General features: G+C 41.3%; 2 protein-coding genes across 4 annotated transcripts; one reads left to right on the top strand and one right to left on the bottom strand.

Moving 5' to 3' along the window:
- Positions 1-6,601: 6,601 nt before the first annotated feature.
- On the top strand, positions 6,602-19,122 carry LOC106576398 (diphosphoinositol polyphosphate phosphohydrolase 3-beta). The gene is made up of 5 exons (XM_014153540.3): positions 6,602-7,036; positions 11,590-11,700; positions 13,104-13,148; positions 13,418-13,505; positions 16,447-19,122. Exons 1-5 carry the CDS (start codon positions 6,941-6,943, stop codon positions 16,653-16,655), a joined length of 549 nt encoding a protein of 182 aa, XP_014009015.1. The 5' UTR covers positions 6,602-6,940; the 3' UTR covers positions 16,656-19,122.
- LOC123728248 (uncharacterized) lies at positions 17,996-24,385 on the bottom strand. Of its 3 annotated transcripts, none has more exons than XR_006760159.2 (4): positions 24,016-24,384; positions 22,557-22,667; positions 22,110-22,348; positions 17,996-20,253 (listed from the first exon to the last, which is right to left on the bottom strand). XR_006760159.2 is itself a non-coding variant. In XM_082964017.1 (4 exons), exons 1-3 carry the CDS (start codon positions 23,978-23,980, stop codon positions 22,118-22,120), a joined length of 354 nt encoding a protein of 117 aa, XP_082820143.1. In that variant the 5' UTR covers positions 23,981-24,385; the 3' UTR covers positions 17,996-20,253; positions 22,110-22,117. The 3 variants fall into 3 exon arrangements, 1 of the variants encoding a protein (XP_082820143.1); XR_006760158.2 differs by having other exon boundaries at positions 24,020-24,382; XM_082964017.1 differs by having other exon boundaries at positions 23,969-24,385.
- Between the last annotated feature and the right edge of the window lie 313 nt (positions 24,386-24,698).

Here is a 24,698-nt window from a genome sequence, read left to right as displayed (position 1 = left end):
ATCTCATTTCCCAGCAGGCTGATGTTGATTTATGAATGGGGCATTACATAAGTAGCAAGGTACTCTGAACACTAGAGGGATGGCTACAATTCATGTCACGGAGCCTCTTATATTGTCATCTCTTCATCTTGCGAGTTCTGTGGCCGTCCCCTTGAGAGCATTCCGTACCGAGGTCAAATTGAGTCACAATGGTGGAAAATATTACTCTTAGATGGATGATGCTGTCCTTCAGGTGTATCATCTCTGTTCACTCAGGCTTTTAGCCACAGTGTACTGTGCTCTAATATAACCTGCTCAAGATTCCACTGTCCGTTTAAACCCCCTCTGCAGTCACATTTGATGTGTCATTCGGCTTAGTGTTTTTCATGGTACAATTTGTCATAGATTGAAAATCATTTCTGTTTAGTTGAATTTTTTTAAAGCTATAAAGCCAGGTTAAAGCCATTGTGTCAGCACGGGGGGAGAAGTGCTGCCACTGACCAGATCTAGGCTTCCACTACAGAGGCTCGTGAGACAAGGTAAATTCAAAACAAAATAGCTTTATTGCCTATGAAGTTTACAACCTAAAGAATCAATAATGAATAAAACATAAATGTTCAGCAACACAAACGTGCGAACAGAGCTACCTGCTCTCAGTCCTCTCCTCTAAACCAATTTTTCCCGACTCGTCCTTTAGTACCCTCAACAGCTCACATTTTTTGTGAGCACACATGATCAACTTGTCAATTAATCATCAAGCCCTCAATTAGTTGAATCAGGTGAGTTTGTCTGTGGCTACAACATAAATCTGTGCTGTTGGGGGTACTGGAGGACTGGAGTTGGTATACACTGCTCGAAATGAAGGAGGCAGCCACTGATAATGGGTTGTGTCCCAATAACATCTCCTTTCTCTCAAAGTGTGGACTTATTCACTTCCTTTCATGGATTTGAAAGGAAATTACTGTTGAATGTAAACTCCTCTAGCCCATGCCTACACCATGCCGCTTTTAAACTTGTGGAGAACAGTGAATGAGTGCACACTTGAGGAGGAAGGAGAGATTATGGGGACACAACCCATGGTGTGGTGGCTGATTGAGCTGTGAGCCACACCCTTAAAACACCCTAGAGTCGATGTCCGAGCCCCCGCATAAATCTAATTAGCGTAATAAAAAAAATCCCATAAAATGTGTTAGTTTAAGAGAGATCTGTTTTTTTGCATTGGATGAGTCTCTATCCGCCGATTTCGCACTTCCGCATCTGCGGTAAAAGGTGACAAAGCTAAAGCGGTGTTTGTCAGACCATGAGACATCCCGAAAATCGTTCTTCTCACAACATCTTCTGTAGAGTCCAAACGGCTTGGCCTACAAAATATTATGATCTCACGAACACGTACTGTACATTTCGGTTGTTTTGCTATAGGACACCCACAGGCCTCTCAAGACTTGTCTGAAGGTCCCCGGTACCAGTTGAAAATATTGAAGTATATATGGAGAATGTTTAGCGCCAAAAATACGGGGTATCTTTCAGATATAGGACAGACAGTTCAGAACAAACTTCCTTAGATTTTTTTGGGGGGACTATCTGTTGTTCCATATAGTGAATCTGTTATTCAATGCGTTTGTATGGGCTAATAGCAGTAAGGCCAAAATATTAGTTTCATCAAATATTGTTTTATACTTCAAGGAGTCTTAATTTAGCTATTTGATTTGGAATTTTATCTTTGGTATGACCTTCTTTAAAAAAATCCATATAGTTTAGTAGACTACCCCAGCATGAGCGTTCCAGGCTGACTACATGTCTAAAGTTACCCGTTACGTTTCTACCCCTCAAGGCACCACACCATAAAGGTTGCTTTTTCAGTTCAAGTCTACTTCAGAAGTCCTAAGTATAATAAAAAACATTAATCCAATGCCCATTCAAAGAATGAAGTGAACTGCCTTTGTCTACCTGGAGGAGGTCAGACTGTTCTCCACAATATCCTCTGTCCATGCTCTGTATTTTGATTCAGAGAACTTTCCCACAATCTAGCAATTACACTGTCGCTCCCTGGCCTTGTTTATGTCTCAGCACACTGTTCTTCCCATGATTACAGCATGTCCATGTTTGTTCCAGCTCAAGGAGACAGTGCTATCATTGTGAGTGCAACACAACAGAGGACTAGGTTGTTTTCCTCAGGGGGAGGTAAAACAGGCCTATAAGTAACTGTAGTTGGTAATATAATACCATTACACACACACACACACACACACACATACACACACACACACACACACACACACACACACACACACACACACACACACACACACACACACACACACACACACACACACACACACACACACACACACACACACACACACACACACACACACACACAACCCTATAATAGCGTAGCTTATAATGTCAGGTGGTCCGTGTCTAAGTGATGTTTTCCCTATCCTAATGAAAGACCATGAGAAAGACCTGGCCGTGATAAACACCCATTGTTAGTCTTATGTCTTGAAGAGCAGGTTATTGTGATGATATAATGATTGTGAAAGCTGTGTTTACTTATGGCCTCATTCCCTGTCACAATAGTTTCTCTGTTTCCTTTAACTTGTGACATTCCCTAATCCTATCATTTTGTTTGTTTGCTTGTTTGACCCTTCAATTTATAGAGTTAGGGTCAGAGGGCAATGTACTATTGACCTGAGGGTCAGGGAAGAAAAAAAATGGATATAAAATTAAGCCAACAGCCATTTGTTTGGTTGGGTATAGAATATCTTCCAGGTTTCCTGGTGATCAGTTATGACAATTGCTGTGAGTACATGTGTACAAATGTTTCATGTAATGCTTATAAAGGCTTTATAACAGCCTTATATGGTAACCTAGAATGACACTGCATGATTTTGCTCTTTGTGGTTATATTTTTGGGTCACTGATCATTCATTGGTAAATACTGATATGGAGGCAGAGGATTCTGTTTCACACAGATAGAGGGGAGTTCTATATTCAATAGTGACAACAGCAACATTAGATCCATCATGGCCGTCGAAGCAGACGGTCAGAGTTCACTTAATCATCCGTTATTTGTCCCTCAATGAGGACACACTGTCAGAGTATGACATCAAGAAAAACTGGCATCAGGTGGATGGATATCTATTTTTGCTCAGAAATAGCCTCGCTATTGTTATTTTACTACAGCGCTTTAATTATTGTTACTTTATTTTCTTATTCTTATTTTTTTGTAGGTATCTTTTTTAAATTGCGTTGTTTGTTAAGTTCTTGTAAGTAAGCATTTCTCTGTAAGGTCTCTACACCTGTTGTATTCAGCGCTTGTGACAAATAAAATTGGATTTGATTTGATTTCTCTAGAGAGAAAAAAACAATGGTCTCAACATTAAAACATGTAGGAATGTTTTAAAGAACAGATATAACAATGAAATTTTGATTACTGTTATTATTCTTCGTAGTAATAGTGGTAGTAATTCACATTACACACACTTCAAATATCTAGATGTACACATGATATATAGTTTCAATTTCAAGTTTTAAGTTTTTATTAGTCATATGTAGAGGATACATATGGTATACACTGTCCAATAAAGTGCTTACTTGCAGTTTCTTTCTCAACAATCAACAACAATAATAAATAATAGAAGATAAGAGTAGGAACATAAAGTAAATGACTCAGTAGAATAGAATAGACATTTTAGCATAAATATATTACAGCACGGCACAATTTATAGTCCAAAATTTACACATTTATCAGAGAAGGGAGCATTGGGGAACAAGTGTTTAAATTTAGCAGTATTAGCAATAGTAAATACGAGTCTGGTTGCAGCACTTGTGTGTGTGTGTGTGTGTGTGTGTGTGTGTGTGTGTGTGTGTGTGTGTGTGTGTGTGTGTGTGTGTGTGTGTGTGTGTGTGTGTGTGTGTGTGTGTGTGCGTGCATGCGTGCGTGCGTTAGAGAGAGTGTAGATGTGTGATATAGGACAAATTATGCTTAAAGGACCATTAGCTTTCGCTAACCCCATACAGGCAGTAGTAGTGACCTATACATTACACCCCGTGCTGCTCAACAAGCCATATATAAATATCCTAATGTGACATTTTAGGGAAAGGTTTATGGGTCGTGGTGGGGGCTGTGCTATTGCCACTCAAGAGCCTGCTGCTCTTAGAATTAACTGGCAATGGGCCATGCCCTCATGATTCTGGGAGATTCAAAGACCAAAGCACCTCCCCTTTAATACTGTCTAAAAGGGACTTACAGTAAGTGACTTGATCATCTCAGATTCTAATTGGCACCACGGGCAATCCGAGCCGGCTGTGCTGAGAGAGTGGATCATTAGCAAATGAGGAAAGTGACAGAATAGATGAAGAACAGTCGGATTAGCCTAGCTGTGTGTGTTCTGTGTGTGTTTTGAGATTGCCTTGGCGATGGCAGAGAACAGATGTGTTAGACTGCGGCACTATCATTAGAGTGGTGACAGGAATGGGCAGAGGTTCAAATCTGGTACCTTCATACACATCTTTCTGTCATCCTTAAAGCATGTGAAATCAAATCCCCCTTCTCCCTCTCACTTGGACTGCAGCTAATATTATGGGTTGTTGATATCCATTCTACTTTGGGCAAGATGATGCTGTAGATAACTTATTTTGGGTTAGATGACGATATTTACTTTTTATCTAGGTCTATTGACTTTGAGACCCTGTCTATTCTAAGATAATGACAGAGATATACAGTACTTTGTGTAAGAGAAGGGGGTAGAGAGAAGTTATTATTTTGGTAAAAGTGATTTTAGAGACCAATTCAAGTTATGGAAAGATGGTAGAGATCCATTGAGACAGGGAAGATAACATGGAGGCATATGTTATTTTGGTGTTCCACAACACAGTCTGACATCTTTGCAATTCCGCTCATATGAGATTTTTACACATCAAAGGCTACCCCATTGCTTTTCGTCACTCCTACACAACGCTCGTCGCTCAGTGCAGGCAGAATCATTGCTCAATCTGACATAAGACCCTAATAAGATTTTGATTAGTCATTTCAAACTGTAACGATCAATTATGTTAAGAAAAAGCTCTCTTTAAGTTCAATCCATCCTCTCTTAAAAACAATCACATCATGATACACTGGTTGTCAATTCCAAAACTCTGATACTCTGTGAGTGACAATCTCTTTGATGAAGAGTGTGAGGAATGATGCTTGTCCTGCTGGCATCCAGTTAGAAAAGTAAATCAAGTTAACAGCTCTTTTGATTCAGTCGTTGAATTCCAATTTTGACGAGAACACAGGTTTGACAGATGACTACACTGGCCTTACTGGTATTTCAAAAACCTTTAGAGGTGAAGGGTTAACAATTATATGCTTTTCTCGCTTGTGGTGCAGAGAGTTACAGCACCAAAACACAGGTGTAATGAATGAACTCAGAGGTGTGTATATATATCATATATGTGTATGTTTGTGTGAATCTCACTTTGTCTTGACAAAGGTCTCTGACCGAAACATTGATAATAGATTCTGCAGAGGAAAAACGGTGTGTTCAGGAGACTTTGTATTTCAAAACCAACTAAAGGATCCCTGTACCAGTAATGACAAATATAATCTTCAGGTTCCGGTAGAGATGTTGTTGAATGTATAGTCTGTACCATTTCTCTACTGCTATGCAACACTAGTTTCAGAAAGTAACAAAACAAACGTGCATTTACAGTTGCTAAAACATCTCAATAATAACTATTTTCTACTTTTACAACACCTTCAGCAAATGCTTGTCGCATGCGTCGTAAACAACAGCTGTAGACTAACAGTGAAATGCAGTGACTAAGATAGAGGAACTCCTATACAACATCTTTGTATGTGTATACACTTAAAACATAACAGTTATATCACTTGCTTCATCTATGGAACCCCAAAAAGTTTCTATATAGAACCTTTTTCTATGAGGGTAAGGTAGGTGTGACCTGTCGTAAAAGCTATACATTAACACACAAAACTAGACCTCTTCAAGTAGGCCCACCTTCCTTTATAGGCTATAAACAGAACAAACCTAGACTAGGTCTATATCCCCAACTTGCTTTCAGTCAATAGCATGAATAGTCGTCACAGGGTAGCTAAGGTAGGCTATAAAAGTGCTTTATTTGTGAAATTATTTGTCTGATGTGAATACAGAAAAAGTGGAAGGTCAGAAACCCTCTTTTCCACCACCCCCAATCCCAAGACAGTGGTTTACAGTTGAGGCTATTTTAAGGAGTCTTTTAAAGACCTTGGCTACTGACATTTCAGGGCAATACGTCACATTACATCTTATATTAAGAAAATACTCTGATGAAGTTATAGGCTTAAGGGTTAAAAATTGTAACCTTACTATTTTTCTAGATTACCTATCCATATGGGTGGGCCTATGGAACAAACATATGGAACAAACAGGATAGGCTACTTTTCAAGAAAGCATAAAATCAGATGGAGTGAGCACTGCATAGGTGTTCAATCACAGCTAGATTTGTCCTGCATTTGTATCCTATCCTCCAACAGTTATCAGACGTATGGTGACGTGCGTAACAGCGCTCTGCTTGGTTGCCTTCTGTCTATTTACAGTCAGCGACTGCGCAAAGCCTACCTCGTAGCCTACTACCTAAGGTGGGAGGACTTCGGAGGAGGGTACAGTATCGACTCCCTCTACTTAAATAAGAGATTGCACATATAAGTGGAGGGTATGGGGGACTGAACTGTATCCAATAACCCAATATCACGGAGGGAATTCCCTGAAAAGAACGCACTAAACGCAATTGGAGTGAATGGGAAAATACACCGCCAATGGGTAGATTGCCGGTATATGCGTTCTTGTACCTCAGTGATACACATATGCCGGTTTTCTCTTCGCCATCCAGAACCTTGGTTTGGTGACTCACTCTTCGTTCGTAAATTTTTCTGGATTTCGTTGCCTGCCCGGTGAGGAGAGGAGTAACCTACATAATGAAGTTCAAGCCGAACCAGACCAGAACTTATGATGGCGAGGGCTTCAAGAAACGAGCGGCATGCTTGTGCTTCAAGAACGAACGTGAAGAAGAGGTATAACGTTAGATGGTTATATTTCTCATTGACAGTTCAGGGGACCGACGCTGTCCCTGGCTTTAAAAAACCACTGTTCTCGGCTATATCCTACACGTGTCAATATTTGATCTATATTTGCCTATTGTAATAGACTTAAATAGGTTTTCATTGTGGTTTTACCACTTAATTCATCAGAAAACGTCGATGTGCGGGGGCTGTCTTGCCGTGGCTGAAATAAATGCTTCTGCGGGTTTTTAAAACCTAATGATTAGAGAAGTAGGCTTGGTGTTAAACAACCCCCCCCCCCCACACACACAAAAAAAAAAAAAACAGGAGTGTTATAGTCTATTTATACGCTTTTTATTCGCCTACGTTCCATAGCTTTAGTAATACATCCTTAGTGGTGTTGTGTGGCTGCCCGCGGCTATCCAGTTTTAGCTAGTTTGAGAGCAAAGCGAGGGGGGCGAGGCGCTCTGTTGCATGTTTCATCAGTCCAGCCATTGTATGACGATACCGCTGTACTAATGCATACTAGTTTAAATACTACTAACAATATCACCGTCATCATTTTACACCTTATAATCTCTGCTGCCTCATAAAAATGAAATGAAAATGCGTTATTGACGAAGTGGCCATTTTGTAAGACAGGTTTTCAAGTATCCTAGGCTAAAACCAAAGGTAGCCTACTGAAAAGTAGTCTCAATCAAGGCTTTGTTTTTATATTTCTGGTTTGAGAGAATATCTTTAACAAATTTCTGTAGACCTAGACATATTCCTCGTAATAGTTTGTGTTTTTTAACGGGCTTCACCATAGCCTACGTACCACCATGATGCAAGCGTTCACTATGGTTTGACAAAATGGACTATCTATCCAAGTCAATTTCCCCGAAATTATAACAACATATAGGACTTGTTCCACAAATGTTTTACATTTTATTAAATGGGAAGCAATTATTTCCATGTAATAGGCTATATTGTTGTGCACGTGTCCTTTCAGTCAATATGACGTTAGCATGTTCCAATTGGAGGTCTAATTAAATGTTTAAAGCCACAATTTATACAGATATGACTTATATCTGCTACCGTAACAAGTTAAATAGGCCCACTTTATCAAAACCAAAATCTATGGACCTATTCCATTGTTATGTGTTACTATTTTTATTTAAACTGCATTGTTGGGTAGGGCTTGTAAGCAAGCATTTCATGGTAAAGTATACACCAGTCTGCACATGTGACAAATACAATTTGATTGATTTGATTTGTTGTCATAGGAGACTTAGTAAGCAAATGATGTCATGTTTCAGTGCATGAACTAAAGTCGAGAAGACTAAGGTTGGTCATTAATGTAAAAGTGGCAATGCTTTTCATTTCTTACTGAGCCACACGCCTTGTTTATGAACAGCTACATTTGGATTTGTACTGTCTGATAGAAATCCAAATCTGTATCAGACAGTTCAAGACACTGCAGCCTCTGACTTCCCCTGCACCACAGTTATGCAATATATAAGCTGCAGACTTTATCTGTCTGTCATTAAGAACTCTATCAGAGCACTCAAGTATTTGTACCACACACAGAGAGAGAGAGAGAGAGGTGGCCAGAAGGAGAAACTGTTGTCCCTTAAGACTGCGGGAGACTTGTTCTCTCCCTCATGCATAGCCGGTTCTTTCAGGAACAAGGAATAGAGATATATCAGTTTGCTGTGTGTCAGTGTGTGCCGTGCCATAGGCACATTGCATTGTGGTAGAGCAGCTGGGTAGCTGGAAGGCTTTCTCACTGAGTTATGTTAATGAGACTGCCCAATCTCAGTCTCAGTGCTGCATCCCAATCAAATATTTATTCACATGAGTAATTACCTACACATACAATCTTGTTGCTGACATTTCATTTGTGATTCTATAAAACAAGTCAACCTTTGTGTAATATCTTAGCTTGTTTTAAGATTTAAGATACCTGTGGTGGAACAAATGGAGAACATCTTCAATCACCTACCGGTGTCTCTGGTCAAGGGTATTGTTAGGTCAGGAAATGCTTCGCCTGTGTCTGTTCAACTGTTACTGAGCTGTTGTAATGTATAGAGCCCATCCCCAGGAACTCTGTCGTACTTGCATGAACTCGTTAAGCCTGAACAGGAGAAAAGCCTCTGTGGCTCCTGTGTGGCCAATGCCACCTCTTTGTGCCAATCCCACGCTGTTGAATCCCTGAAGGATTGTGGCCTATCTGTTTGCCGACACCCCACCCCCCCACACACACACGCATGACATGTTAGACATGTCCCCCCATTGAGAGGGCCTGAGTAGGTTAATAGGAACTCTGTGTGATGTCAGAGACTTTATTTAAGGAATGGAAAAGGAGAAAGAGGAACCCTCTAGGTTCAGGTGTTCAGTGACTAGGTTTAAAGTCCATCAAGGGAAAACTGGAACATTCCATCCCTCAGGGCCAGTGGGTGGGTCATTTGCCTCCAACAACAGTAGAGACTAGAAGAGCGTTCATGCCGGAGGGTAGGAGCGATCTGTTATGGGTGCCTTCATCCAGAAATGGGTGTCTCCCCGAGACTGCATTACAGTACATTGTGTCTTTTCAGTCCACTGTGTCGCTACAAGACTAAGGGTTTGTTGACACTTGGTGAAGTTGAAGTATGGTTTATTGTTGGTCTGGATGTACTAAAGGGTAGCCTATTACTAGGCAAATTATGTTGCCTTACTTGTACATTGCTAGATAGGAGTTGAAGCTGTATTGAATGCGTGTGGTCTGGAATTGGCATATATTTGGGCTTAGTTTTTTTATATCGACTAGGCTGAAAGTAGGTGTATTTGGTGTAAAACAAGGGGCAGCAAACTTTCGTATGTTGACTTCATAGGTCTATTTTGGTTATGACTAACCACTCTCCTAATGCATTAATACTCCAGTCTAAAACTTCAAACCTCCTTAGGCTGGCATGTGGGAGACTGGTTTGTTTGACAGCCACAGTGTTGCTCCTCTGAGAAAGTAGGTGTTTATTTCCTCCCTGAGATTCCTGGCCCGTTTAGCAGGCTTACAAAACACACTGGAATCTCGCTGGGAGACGCTGCTCTATTCCCTCTGCCCCCCCCCCCCCCCCCCCCTCCATCTGCACCTGACCTTTGACCTATCTAATATGTTGGTGTGGCGTTTTGCTCCTCACTGTGCCGAGTGTTCCTCAGTGCCATGATTTTTCAGTGGGATGTACCTTGTTAGCCTAAGCTGTTGACATAAATGACATGAACAATGTTTTGTATATTGCATGAATTTGTATGAGGTGCTGCCAAGCCTTGTGTCTTTCCTGGAAAGAGTTAAATTCGTAACAGTTCATATCCAATCACATTTTGAGCAAGAAATAGAAAAAATAGGACTTAAAGTGAGGCAAAAATAACACTGGCAGGATGTATAGCTAGCTTTGTTTTGTAAACTCCACAGTAGACACTGTCAAACACAGTGGCATCCCTGAGCTGCTTAAAGCCTTGCCCCCCCAAAAGAATATTTGCAAAAGGCACACAGCGGTGCCCCACCCCCATATATAAACACAGACAGTACCCCCCCAACACACACACACACACACACGTGTACACACACACACACTTGTGTACACACATGTATACCCACATTCTGAAGCGCTAGCAGTCTGTTATAAATAGAATGAACCTACTAACCTATCTCCATGGTTTATGGCTTTATAATGTAGGGTACTAAGCAGACAGTCTGGTCTACCCCGCTGATTCAGTTGGATCCCCTCTGTATGTGGCGCCCGTAAATATAGCTAACCGTCTCACTCCCTGTCCACCCTCCATCCCCTCTTAGCCCGGGACGAGCCAGATGAGATGTCGGCTCAGTTAAGGCCCGGGAACATGACTTGGGGACCCAGAAGTGGAAGGGTGACACGTGCCATATCCACTGGGTGGCCTCTCTTGGCCACTTGACTTGTTACTGCCTGGCTCCTGGCTCGGACAACAACGGGTCTGCTCTAGCAATCCCACAATCCCATTAGAGCAGCACAGAGGAGTGTCAAAGCCGAGCTGCTAGCTGATATTACATGGTTGTCAGGCTGACACACTGGTCCCGTATAGAGGGGTCTGGATGGGGAAAAGATGGAAGGTGAAAGCCACACAAGCTGCTGCTGACGCTGGATCACTGTAGTATGTCGTATTGTTGGATGTTTCCTCAGCATGGTGAGAGACAACTGAGCAACTATGAGCCCCATAGGTCATTAGTGTGTGTGTGTGTGTGTGTGTGTGTGTGTGTAGGACATGTGTGTGTATTGCATCATGAAAATGCAGATACAGGCTCATTCAATCTGTTCGGATCGTTGTACAAGGCAGACTGTGGTGTAATTTTAGCTCAGGCACCTGCTTCGATGCCCCCAAAAGGACCTGATCTGGGTCAATCGATCAGCAAAGGTGTAGCATAGGGCCCTGTGGTGGAGCATAGGGCTCTGTGGTGGAGCATAGGGCTCTGTGGTGGAGCATAGGGCTCTGTGGTGGAGCATAGGGCTCTGTGGTGGAGCAGAGGGCCCTGTGGTGGAGCTGGACTCACAGAGCTATTGTGTTTTCTCTTCCAGGTGTTGCTGGTGAGCAGCAGTCGGCATCCGGACCAGTGGATCGTCCCAGGTGGAGGGATGGAGCCGGAGGAGGAGCCCTGTGGCGCAGCGGTCAGAGAAGTTTTTGAAGAGGTGAGTTCACCTGTCATCATCTTCATCATATAAAGGAAAGATCCAACCATTTTGAATGTTATATTGTTTCTGTGCCTCTCTGAGCGATGCTCTATCAATTCCCGGGGTCATTTCATGTTTTCATATGATGCAAAAGTTTTTCAGGTGCACATAAAAAATAAAAGAATGACCCGGGAGTCGATAGAGCATCGCTCAGAGATGCACAAAAACAATATCACATTCAGAATGATTGTATCTTTACTTTAATCCAATCAATCATCACCATAATCATCAGTGATAATGAAATTTAAATGAATCACAGTGGGTGTATAACTAATAGCTATATGCACGCACAAAACACACATTGATCTGATGGTCATTCATTGATTTGTCTGTAAAGAACATGCCTTTTAGTGATGGGTGAGACTATTGTAATGTGTTAGTTGTAAACTCTGGCTTCAAGTCATGTAGTGATCATGTCATCTATATGAGTATCAAAAGTATTGCTGGCCCCTGATTGGTATTTAAAGGCAACGTGCAGGCCCTACATTTTGTCATATACACTATGAGAGCGATAGAGAGAGATACTCTCTATAATTCATCACTGCCTTCCTTGTGGCATGTGACTGACCTTGTCGATCTCCTGGGATATCTCAGTGGCACTTCACAGCATGTCCTCTCCAAAGTGGCTTCACAGCTAAAAAGGGTTAAGTTCTGAGAGACTTGATGTATGCAATGATTGCGGGTGACGGGAACTCACTTATGACATGACACAATTTGGAGGTACATTTTGGTGGGTCCAAAGCGGGTTTGTAGAGAAAGGGGTCAGAAGGATTTGGTTCGGGTAGTGACTGAGGAGCTCATGGTATTCCAAAGGTCCAGCTGGTGCGAAACCTAACGTACTTGGGTACGTCAGCAGGCTAAACTTGTCTCCCTGCTGGATTCCAGCACATTCACAGGTCCTAAAGCCTGTCCAGTGGACGTGGGCAGATTCTTTGTGAAGCTTGATAAAGGGGCAGGAAGGGGAAAAGGGGGTGGGTCATGCGTCTTTTTGGAAACAGTAACCTCTCTGATTTTGACCTATAAATATACAGCAGGACTGGGTGGGTTTGTGTTGTGATATACAATCACGTTATATTGGTCAATGTGTTCTGATCTCACACACACACGCACGCACGCACGCACACACACACACACACTCTCTCTCTCTCTTCACATCTCAACACACACTCTTCACATCTCAACACACACTCCTAACTCCAGTCAAAGGTTTTCATTCTAAACCCCCACACAGTATTGTCAAGAATTGGGATTTCTCTACTTTCCTTTTTAATCTAACACAAGTGTTTTGGTTTGTCAAATTGCCAAAGGCCCAATACTGTCATCTCACATCCCCCTAATGCCTCTCTCCTCTCTCCCACCAGGCAGGAGTGAAAGGCAAGTTGGGACGTCTCCTAGGTGTGTTTGAGGTAAGGCGTGACTCTGGGCTGACAGTAATTATAAGACAGTTACATTTTTACTCCCTGAAAAACTGCCATTGCTCTCTTAGTGTAAATTGTCACATTAATGAAATTGAAGAATAGAAAATGAGTGGATTTGGTTGATGCCTAGTCAAGGGTTGACAAACTATCCTAAAGCATGTGCATCCTCTGAAAGCAGCTGTTTTTTCTTGGGGTGCCACAGGTAGAGATTCTTCCAACCTGAATTTTGAAATGTAGTTTTCTTTTTAACTTTACAGCAGAATCAAGACCGAAAGCACCGAACGTACGTTTACGTGTTGACCGTGACGGAGACATTGGAAGCATGGGAAGACTCGGTCAACATAGGTGAGTTTATGGTCACATGACATCAGGACTAGAGGTCGACCGATTAATCGGCATGGCTGATTAATTAGGGCCGATTTCAAGTATTCATAACAATCGGTAATCAGCATTTTTGACGCCAATTATGGCCGATTACGTTGCATTCCACGAGGAGACTGCGTGACAGGCTGACCACCTGTTATGCGAGTGCAGCAAGGAGCCAAGGTAAGTTGCTAGCTAGCATTAAACGTATCTTATAAAAAAACAATCAATCTTCACATAGTTACTAGTTAACTACACATGGTTGATGATATTACTAGGTTAACTAGCTTGTCATGCGTTGCATATAATCAATGCGGTGCCTGTACATTTTTTATCGAATCACAGCCTACTTTGCCAAACGGGGAATGATTTAACAAAAGCGCATTCGCGAAAAAAGCACAATCATTGCACGAATGTACCTAACCATAAACATCAATGCCTTTCTTAAAATCAATACACAGAAGTATATATTTTTAAACCTGCATATTTAGTTAAAAGAAATTAATGTTAGCAGGCAATATTAACTCGGGAAATTGTGTCACTTCTCTTGCGTTCATTGCACGCAGAGTCAGGGTATATGCAACAGTTTGGGCCGCCTGGCTCATTGCGAACTAATTTGCCAGAATTTTACATAATTATGGCATAACATTGAAGGTTGTGCAATGTAACAGGAATATTTAGACTTAGGGTTGCCACCCGTTCGATAAAATACGTAACGGTTCCGTATTTCATTGAAAGAATAAACATTTTATTTTTTAAATGATAGTTCCTGGATTTGACCATATTCATTTTTACCTTTATTTAACTAGGCAAGTCAGTTAAGAACAAATTCTTATTTTCAATGACGGCCTAGGAATAGTGGGTTAATTGCCTTGTTCAGGGGCAGAACGACAGATTTGTACCTTGTCAGGTCGGGGATTTGAACTTGCAACCTTTCGGTTACTAGCCCAATACTCTAACCACTAGGCTACCCTGCTGCCCAGAATTTCTGTGTTTATTATATTATAATTAAGTCTACGATTTGATAGAGCAGTATGACTGAGCGGTGGTAGGCGGCAGCAGGCTCGTAAGCATTCATTCAAACGTTACTGCGTTTTCCAGCAGCTCTTAGCTTGACTTCAAGCCTATCAACTCCTGAGATTAGGCTGGCAATACTAAAGTGCCTATTAGAACATCCAATAGTCAAAGGTATATGAAATACAAATGGTATAGAGAGAAATAGTCGATGCGTCATAATTCCTATAATAACTACAACCTAAAACTTCTTAACTGGGAATATTGAACCACCAGCTTTCATATGTTCTCATGTTCTGAGCAAGGAACTTAAACGTTCGCTTTTTTACATGGCACATATTGCACTTTTACTTTTTTCTCCAAAACTGTGTTTTTGCATTATTTAAACCAAATTGAGCATGTTTCATTATTTATTTAAGACTAAATAGATTTTATTTATGTATTATATTAAATTAAAATAAAAGTGTTCATTGTTCATTCAGTATTGTTGTAATTGTCATTATTACAAATATATATATAAAAATCGGCCGATTAATCGGCAACGGTTTTTTTTGGTCCTCCAATAATCAGTATCGGTATCGGCGTTGAAAAATCATAATCGGTCGACCTATAATCAGGACTTCAATGTCTAGTATAATAATATGTTTTCCAGGAAGGATATTGCCAGTACCAACAGGCCTCACAGACTAAATAATGAAATCCCACACACTGATTAAAGGCCTGGGATTGCAGAAAACAAGCAACAAACAAGTTCAATATTTTTCCAATAATATCCGGCTTCACCTAATCTAAAGTTTGGAGTCATAACACATCAATTCCAAAGTGGCTGATTAAGACTCAATTTATGCTGCTAACTGCTAAATCACACCAGCCTTTGGAGAGGTGGACTAAAATAGCTGGTAAAAGGTAGAGTAAAATGTGAACGTGCGATTGGATTACTGAGCAGGTCATCTATCCCAGGCCTTCCCAAACAGACCTTGACTCACCACTGACTGCACCGAACAGTGTGACCTGACCTCTGAAATCCATTAAACATCCTTTAGACTTCATCAGTCTTTTTCCTGAGTGGCTGGAGCTTTTAGTCCTTATAGATCTTACAGTAGGCAGTATATCAGCCTCAGTCTTTCTTTCGTTTTTTTTTACCGACTTAACCGCACCAATATTTGTTCCTTTGCACTAATAATCCTCATTCCTGTTAACACACAGGATTACCAAACATGGGCTACAACTTGTTCCTCAAAAAGAATGTTGTGAAAGCATGCCACTATGAATGACCTTTAAATGAGCTCATGTCTATGGCCTCATCTTCACGCAATAACAATGTAGCTGTTGTTAGAGATAATCAATGTATTCTGATAACATCTATTCTGTAAACATGTATTCAAACTGGCTATTAGCACCCTTCACAATACTTTAGGTAGGCTGAAATTAATAGGGGCATTTTGAATGTTTAGATGACAAACATTGGGCGTGTTTGAAGATTGGTAAGGGGATACCAGAATATTTTATTGACAGTGCCACATGGGGTTGATCCTGATCCGATTTCTTTGTGAGAAGATCCCCATCCCTCAAAGGGCAAATGTCACACTGAGTTCATGTGGAAAACCCCAGTAGTTCTGAACGCTGATTGGTTATTGGGAGTGTATTATTGACCCCCCCCCGTGGTCAACAGCAGGAGTATGTCTTCCCTGTGGCTCAGTTGGTAGAGCATGGTGTTTGCAACGCCAGCATGGTGTGTGCAACGCCAGGGTTGTGGGTTCGATTCCCACGGGGGGCCAGTACAAAAAAATAAATGCATGAAATGAAATGTATGCATTCACTACTGTAAGTCGCTCTGGATAAGAGCGTCTGCTAAATGACTAAAATGTAAAATGAGTGATTCACACTGAATCTCTGTCTCCCTCTGCAGGTCGTAAACGGGAGTGGTTCACAGTGGACGAAGCCATCAAAGTCCTGCAGCACCACAAGCCGGACCACGCTGAGTACTTGAAGCGGCTTCATCTCAGCTGCTCTCCAACTAATGGGAACTCCCTGCTCCCCAGCCAGCCCTCTAATGACAACTTCCCCCGTTATGGCCCCCTCACCACAGGATCTGTTCTGGGCCCCTTGCACAGATAGGACTGGCCCCTTCCCATGCGTATGAACTATCTTCTACCTGTACAGATACACTGAAAACTGACATTTTGCATGAATATACGAATCCTCAGAGTCACGGCTCACGCCACATGTATGTAAATTACTGTATACTTGGACAAACCAAAGCCATACTTGGAACTGTGTCTGGATGATTCAGTTAAGGAATGCCTTTCAGTAACTTCTTTAAGAATGTTCTATTGGGGTCAATTGTATTATTATTTTCTTCCATAATTAAGAAAATCACACAACATGGCTGCCACAGAAAAGGGGTCATTGGCTGACAATAGGATGGAAAATGGCAGTGTCATTGGACCTCGGGAGCTGGCGCAGTATTGACAACAAAGAGATGCTACCTCAATTGGACGAGCACTGGAAGGATGTCTTAGCACGGTGTCAGATTCCCTTTGGCTGGTGTTCAACCTGTACAAACAAACTACAGCTCAAAAATATGACTGTTTATCTACTTCAAGTAGTACCATAATGTGTGGACAGAAGACAAGGGCTCACTATTGTCCCTCCCCCTTTACCTCAGTAATTGGTGCCCTTCTTCAAGTTTAGTTGTAAAAACAACACATTTTGAATTTCTTATATGGAGAATTTCATATTTAATTGCCTTTAATTGTGTTGCCTTGATTGTCATCAGTTTTTTTCTCCATCTATCATCATCATGAATAACAATAATTTGATATACTAATTTAATTATTAACCCCCGCCCCATATATGATCTGGTCAATCTTCATAAGAGTCTCTTTACTAGTTGAAGGCAGGCCCTCTTTAATATAATAATATCTATATTTCATTCAATTGCCACAAATGATGTCTCCTCAATGCTGAGATAATGTACCTTAATCCACACTTGAGCATCTTGTCTGACCACTGAATGAGGATTGAACCCCCCACCACACAGGGACGTGTAAATACTTTGCTGCAGAGAAGTGTAGAGTTATGTGTCTGGTTAACAGAAATGCAACCATATTAACTTTTCTCCTCCATATTTGCGATTGTTTTTCTAATGATGTAAAAAAAAAAAAAGTGTGTTTCATGGAGATAGTGCTGTGCCATGTAGTGAAGGTGTGACAGTAAAAATGTTCCTCTCAGTTCCACCTAAAAACAGAGATGAGATGACATGGAACAACGAATAGGGAAGTAGTCTGAAAGAGAACGGATGGAAATGAGTGCTTTCCGTGTTAGATTTATGGTGGAACGACACTGGCGGTTAGGCTGAACATGGAAATGTTCTTACGATGGACATGGATGTGAGATATTGTATTGGAGAACACACTTGTAAATTGTATTGCTTTACTGGAGATTACACAAACATAAGCGGTTTCACTTTTTAATCTTATCACTCAACCACTATCTCACCCAGACTCCCAGCATTAATTTTATCACAAGAATACTTCTCTGAGGCAGACATTGTCAAATACATACCAGTATGTCAACTTTCAAATACTTGAGGTATTGCTGAGTGGGTGGAGTTTATACTTTTGGGATTATTCCATTGGTTCCATTTTACTTCGTAAGCTAAATCAAGAGCACTGTATTTTAGATGTGTACTTGACCAAGGTCTGCCATTGTTGATAATGCTTGTTTTAATTTGAGCTCATGCTTCATCAAAGCAGTTTTTTGGGAGGCAGTGTTTAGGAGCAAGTAAATAACCCAAGAAAGTGTTAAAAGATGAAGGTGGGATCTATTGTGAGTTTGATATTGACCCTTCTTAAAATCTGTTGCATGAAAAGATTTCACCGGCCTGTCTGATTGAACAGTCATCTGGCTGGTCCAGTGTTTCTATAAAACCTGTCATTGGATAAGGTCTGCAGCATTGTCAGACTACATGTGTTGTTTGTTGCATACATTGTGTCTGTGTGACAAATACATATCGATCCTGTGCCAAATGACAAATGTTTGGTATAATTGGCCAGGCAGAATGATAAAGTCAAAATCTACTTACTCTAGCCATGTCTAATACATGATAATAATTGGTACATTTGGTAATGTTCTAAGGATTTCAAAAAAGACATGGTTATTCATGAAACTATCACCTTGAACTAGTTGTATTTTTTATGGATATAACAATTTATGGAGATTGTATTTATGCATACTGGTACATACTGGTACACTACAAAAAGGACACCTTTTTTTGATTTTTTTGCGTGGAAAAAGTGGCAAATGTACAGTAACTGTAGTTTTATTTTGAATGAATAACCCCCATGGACCCTTATTACTTACACTAAACAGTCCCTGTATAATGAATGGGTGGGGGACTGCTGTGAATGTGTGCTGATCAACTTTGTTCCAGGCACTCTGTCACTAAGGTGTCTTGAAGAACTCACTAGTTTATCAATGCAAACAGAATTTCCTTTATGATCATATTAACAGTGAAATTGGATAAAGTAGATTGAAGACTTTTCTGTTTGGAATAATAATTAATTAAAAGGGAATTACTTGACTCCAGCCTGTCCGTACTGTCTGTACTGTATCTACTCATTTTGTTCAGTGTTTCTCCAGTCTTTTGGTACGTTGTTGGTGCATGGTTGTGTGAGGGAGGTGTTAGTGGGTCGGTCAGGTGTTACTTTGTGTTTGTTTTCCTATAAAAAGACAGTATAGAACAGGAAGTCCACAAGGATGCTGCATGGAAACGGACACAAGATGACTGCTCCAGGGCACTTAGAAGGGGTGCATTTTTAGGGTTGTTGAAAAAACGATAGGCTGCAGCCCAATGAACTGAAAATGAAGTTGGAAAAAAGTAAATCAGATTGTTTTTCCTAAAGCCCTTTTTACATCAGACATCACAAAGTGCTTTATAGTAAGGTGTCTGCTCATGTAACTACCATGTACACTGAACAAAAATATAAATGCAACATGTAAAGTGTTGGTCCCATGTTTCATGAGCCGAAAAAATATCCCAGAAATGTTATACGCACAAAAAGCTAACATCCCTGTTAGTGACCATTTCTCCTTTGTCAAGATAATCCATCCACCTGACAGGTGTGCTATATCAAGAAGCTGATTAAACAGCATGATCATTACACAGGTGCACCTTGTGCCGGGGACAATAAAAGGCCACTCTAAAATGTGTAGTTTTGTCACACAACACAATGATGTCTCAAGTTTTGAAGGAGCGTGCAATTGGCATGCTGACTGCAGGAATGTCCACCAGAGCTGTTGCCAAAGAATTTAATGCACCACTCAGGGGCCTTCCAATTGGCGCAGTGGTCTAAGACACTGCATCGCAGTGCTTGAGGCGTCACTACAGATCTGGGTTCACTACAGATCTGGGTCCCAGGCTGTGTCACAGCTGGCCATTACTGGGAGACCCATGAGGCGGTGCACAATTGGCTCAGCGTCGTCCGGTTTAGGAGAGGGTTTAGGAGAGGGTTTAGGAGAGGGTTTAGCAGGCTGAGGTTTCCTTGTCCCATTGTGCTCTAGCGACTCCTGTGGCGGGCCAGGCGCATGCATGCTGACATGGTCGCCAGATGTACGGTGTTTCCTCCGACACATTGGTGCTTCCGGGTTAAGCGGACATTGTGTCAAGAAGCAGTGCGCCTTGGCTGGGTCGTGTTTCAGAGGACACACGGCTCTGTGTGGGGTAAAAAAAAGGGGTAAAAAATAATACAATAAATACAGTTGAAGTCGGAAGGTTACCTTAGCCAAATACATTTAAACTCAGTTTTTCACAATTCCTGACATTTAATCCTAGTAAACATTTCCTGTTTTAGGTCAGTTAGGATCACCACTTTATTTTAAGAATGTTAAATGTCAGAAAAATAGATATTTCAGCTTTTATTTCTTTCATCACATTCCCAGTGGGTCAGAAGTTTACATACACTCAATTAGTATTTGGAAGCATTCCCTTTAAATTGTTGAACTTGGGTCAAACGTTTCGGGTAGCCTTCCACAAGCTTCCCACAATAAGTTGGGTGAATTTTGGTCCATTCCTCCTGACAGAGCTGGTTTAACTGAGTCAGGTTTGTAGGCCTCCTTGCTCGCACAAGCTTTTTCAGTTCTGCCCACAAATGTTCTATAGGATTGAGGTCAGGGCTTTGTGATGGCCACTCCAATACCTTGACTTTGTTGTCCTTAAGCCATTTTTCCACAACTTTGGAAGTATGCTTGGGGTCATTGTCCATTTGGAAGACCCATTTGCGACCAAGCTTTAACTTCCTGACTGATGTCCTGAGATGGTGCTTCAATATATCCACATAGTTTTCCATCCTCATGATGCCATCTATTTTGTGAAGTGCACCAGTCCCTCCTGCAGCAAAGCACCCCTACAACATGATGCTGCCACCCCCGTGCTTCACGGTTTGGATGGTGTTCTTCGGCTTGCAAGCCTCCCCCTTTTTCCTCCAAACATAACGATGATCATTATGGCCAAACAGTTCTATTTTTGTTTCATCAGACCAGAGGACATTTCTCCAAAAAGTATGATCTTTGTTCCCATGAGCAGTTGTAAACTGTAGTCTGGCTTTTTTATGGCGGTTTTGGAGCAGTGGCTTCTTTTTCAGGTTATGTCGATATAGGACTCGTTTTACTGTGGATATAGATACTTTTGTACCTGTTTCCTCCAGTATCTTCACAAGGTCCTTTGCTGTTGTTCTGGGATTGATTTGCACTTTTCGCACAAAAATACATTCATCTCTAGGAGACAGAACGTGTCTCCTTCCTGAGCGGTATGACGGCTGTGTGGTCCCATGGTGTTTATACTTGCGTACTATTGTTTGTACAGATGAACGTGGTACCTTCAGGCATTTGGATATTGCTCCCAAGGATGAACCAGACTTGTGGAGGTCTACAATTTTTGGCTGATTTCTTTAGATTTTTCCATGATGTCAAGCAAAGAGGCACTGAGTTTGAAGGTAGGCCTTGACATACATCCATAGGTACACTCCAATTGACTCAAATGATGTCAATTAGCCTATCAGAAGCTTCTAAAGTCATGACATCATTTTCTGGAATTTTCCAAGCTGTTAAAGGCAGAGTCAACTTAGTGTATGTAAACTTCTGACCCACTGGAATTGTGATACAGTGAATTATAAGTGAAATAATCGGTCTGTAAACAATTGTTGGAAAAAGGACTTGTGTCATGCACAAAGTAGATGTCCTAACCGACTTGCCAAAACTATAGTTTGTTAATAACAAGAAATTTATGGAGTGGTTAAAAAACTTGTTTTAATGACTCCAACCTAAGTGTATGTAAACTTCCGACTTCAACTGTATATATATTTTATGTCTTGCGGGCCGGATTAAAGTACGTTGCCCCCCCTTGGGTTAGGGTATGGGCAGGCATCAGCTACAGACAATAAATAAAATTGCATTTTATCGCCATTCATCTCATGTTTCAGCATTATAATACTCAGTCCCATGTCGCAAGGATCTGTACTCAATTCCTGGAAGCTGAAAATGGCCCAGTTCTTCCATGGCCTGCATACTCACCAGACATGTCACCCATTGAGCATGTTTGGGATGCTCTGGATCAACATGTGTGGCAGCGTATTCCAGTTTCCGCCAATATCCTGCAGCTTCGCACAGCCATTGAAGAGGATTGAGACACGGTGAGACACCGAGACAAGGTGTCTTTGATGCTGTAGCAGTGTCTTCAGGTGCTCAGGGTCAGAGACAGACTGAACACACTCCTCCAGGTCAGAGAAGGCAAGGCTGAGACAAGATGCTGTCTGAGGGTGAGAGAGGCAAACTTAAAGTTAAACTGGAAAAGGAGAGTGCAGTCCAATACAAAATCAACCCCTAGCTCCTACCCACTGGAAACGTGTTGATGTTCAGTCCATTTATTCATCTATTAAAGGGGGTTCATTCATTCATAACAGTAAACGCAACATTTTTCACATTTGAATTGAAAGGATGAAGATGCAGTCATATCAGTACCTGTGTAAAGCTGGGCACCGGCAGCAGCTCCTCCAATCTGGAGAAGAACTCCCACACCAGAATCTGCAGTGCTGTGTCATACTTAGTACCGTACTGCACTGGGAACACCTCCTTTAATGAAAATGTAGAGAGCCATTACACAGTGAGGTGAATGGTCTTGCCTATAACACTTGTTACAGTCAATATGCATTAGTTTAATAAAATACTTGTTTTAACCATTTGCACTAATATTCTTGATATTTGTCACAGTACCCAACTTGACACACAACACACACATCACATGCTTAGGAGCGTTACATTCATTTTCAGGTACATGCCTGCCTGCTTGCTCTTCAGGCATAAACAAAACTTTTGCTTGATTATTACACAGAACTACCCAACTTTGGTATAGAAATCATAAAGTGTGACGTTGTGAGATTCAAATGGTATTAGTAATTGACAGGTGTGATACAGGTGTTTTATATAAAAAAATTATTGGATAGTAAATAGAAACAATGGCAAAAAAAAGACCTCATCCAGAAATTCAGCATAATTTACAACAGTGGTTCCTAATCAGGGGTACTAGGAGCCCTGGGGGTACTTGGCCTATCCACAGGGGGTACTTGATAATACTCAGAGACCATAGCCTACTGTTAGAATGCATGAGGGGGTACTCCGGGCACAGCAAAATTCAGTTGGTGGTACAGTGACCGAAAAAAGTTGGCAACCACTGATCTACAACAGAGATGGGCAATGTTGATGGGGGTGGGGGCCCCCCCAAAAAATGAATTAATAAATTTGGCACTCATGAGGGGCCGCAGTGGCTCGCTGGTTTGTCAACCCACAAGTGCAGTCAATGCCGGCCCTAGCATTTTGGGGGTCTTAAGTGAAGTTGCCCCTCCCCCTACCTTGCAAGCAAAACATTTTATCAGCCCCTCTCCCTCTTGACGGCAAAGAGAAAATTGAAGTTTGAGTTAATTTCCTGCAATTCTACACATTTTGCCATGGGCCAGAGAGAAGATTTTGCAATTGTATAACTAATTTCATGCAATTCTGCTCATTTTTTCAATAGCCTGGTCTCAGGCTAGATGTAACATAGTAAATGTAAATCTGAGACACTCAAATTGGTATGATATGTTATATTTGGTATGGTACAATTACATAAGACAGGTTACTTAAGACAAAAACAAAAGGAGGGTGGTTGGTCGGGGTGGATGGGTGGGTGTATAACTTTAGCAACTTTTCAACTACTTTGCATGTTAGCTAACCCTTCCGCTAAGCCCTAGCCTAGCTAGCGTGAGCCACCTAGCTAACAACAATCACAACAAATTGGAATTCGTAACATATCATAAGTTTAGCAAATTAGTTTCAAACGAATTATCATTCGTAACATATACGAAATGGATGATGGGCATCCACAAATTAATACATACCATACTAAACATAACATATCATACTAAATGGAATGTCTCTAATTTACCTACAGAATAATACTGTAATGACCCGGCTGGGTCATAAAGGAAAAAGAGACGGACTCTAGGTGTGCAGGTCAGAACACAGGTTTATTCCTAAACTGGGCTATTGTTCAGGCCACAGCCCACGCCGCTAAATGCCGAATGTACACAACTATACCAAGTCTAATTAATGTTTACTCCCATAGGAACAGATCAAGGCCCCGAACAGAAAGAGAGAGAAGATGAGACAGTAATCCCTATTTATCATTTCCAAATCCCGCGGGATTACCCATCATACCCCCCCAACCTTTCCCTCTGTCCTGACATATTTAACCCCTGCTAGTAGCCATGAGAACCATAACACACCCACAAACACAGAACACAATACCGGGTCGTTACAATACAAAATGCTCTGGGACCAGGTTGGGCAGAGAGAAACATTTACAGTTTTACAGACAATTTCGTGCAATTTTTAAAATGTTGCCATAGGGTGGAGGAGACATGTTTGCAGTTTTTTATATGATATCTGATGATCAATGGGGTCCGGTCGATAATTCGACCTTGATTGACCATTCTAAAAAAGTTTTGCTGACATGAACTAAGTGAGTGACAGTCAGTAACTGACATAAGAGAAAAACTGCTGATGCACAAACACATTTCGAAATAGCATATTGTGTGTTCTACTAGTCCAACTATCAACAGTAAATTG

Source organism: Salmo salar, chromosome 17 (genome assembly GCF_965601325.2).
Source record: "Salmo salar chromosome 17, fSalSal1, whole genome shotgun sequence".
NCBI classification, from domain to species: domain Eukaryota; kingdom Metazoa; phylum Chordata; class Actinopteri; order Salmoniformes; family Salmonidae; genus Salmo; species Salmo salar.
Note: the sequence above shows the minus strand (reverse complement) of the source record. Positions and strands in the feature narration are given on the sequence as shown.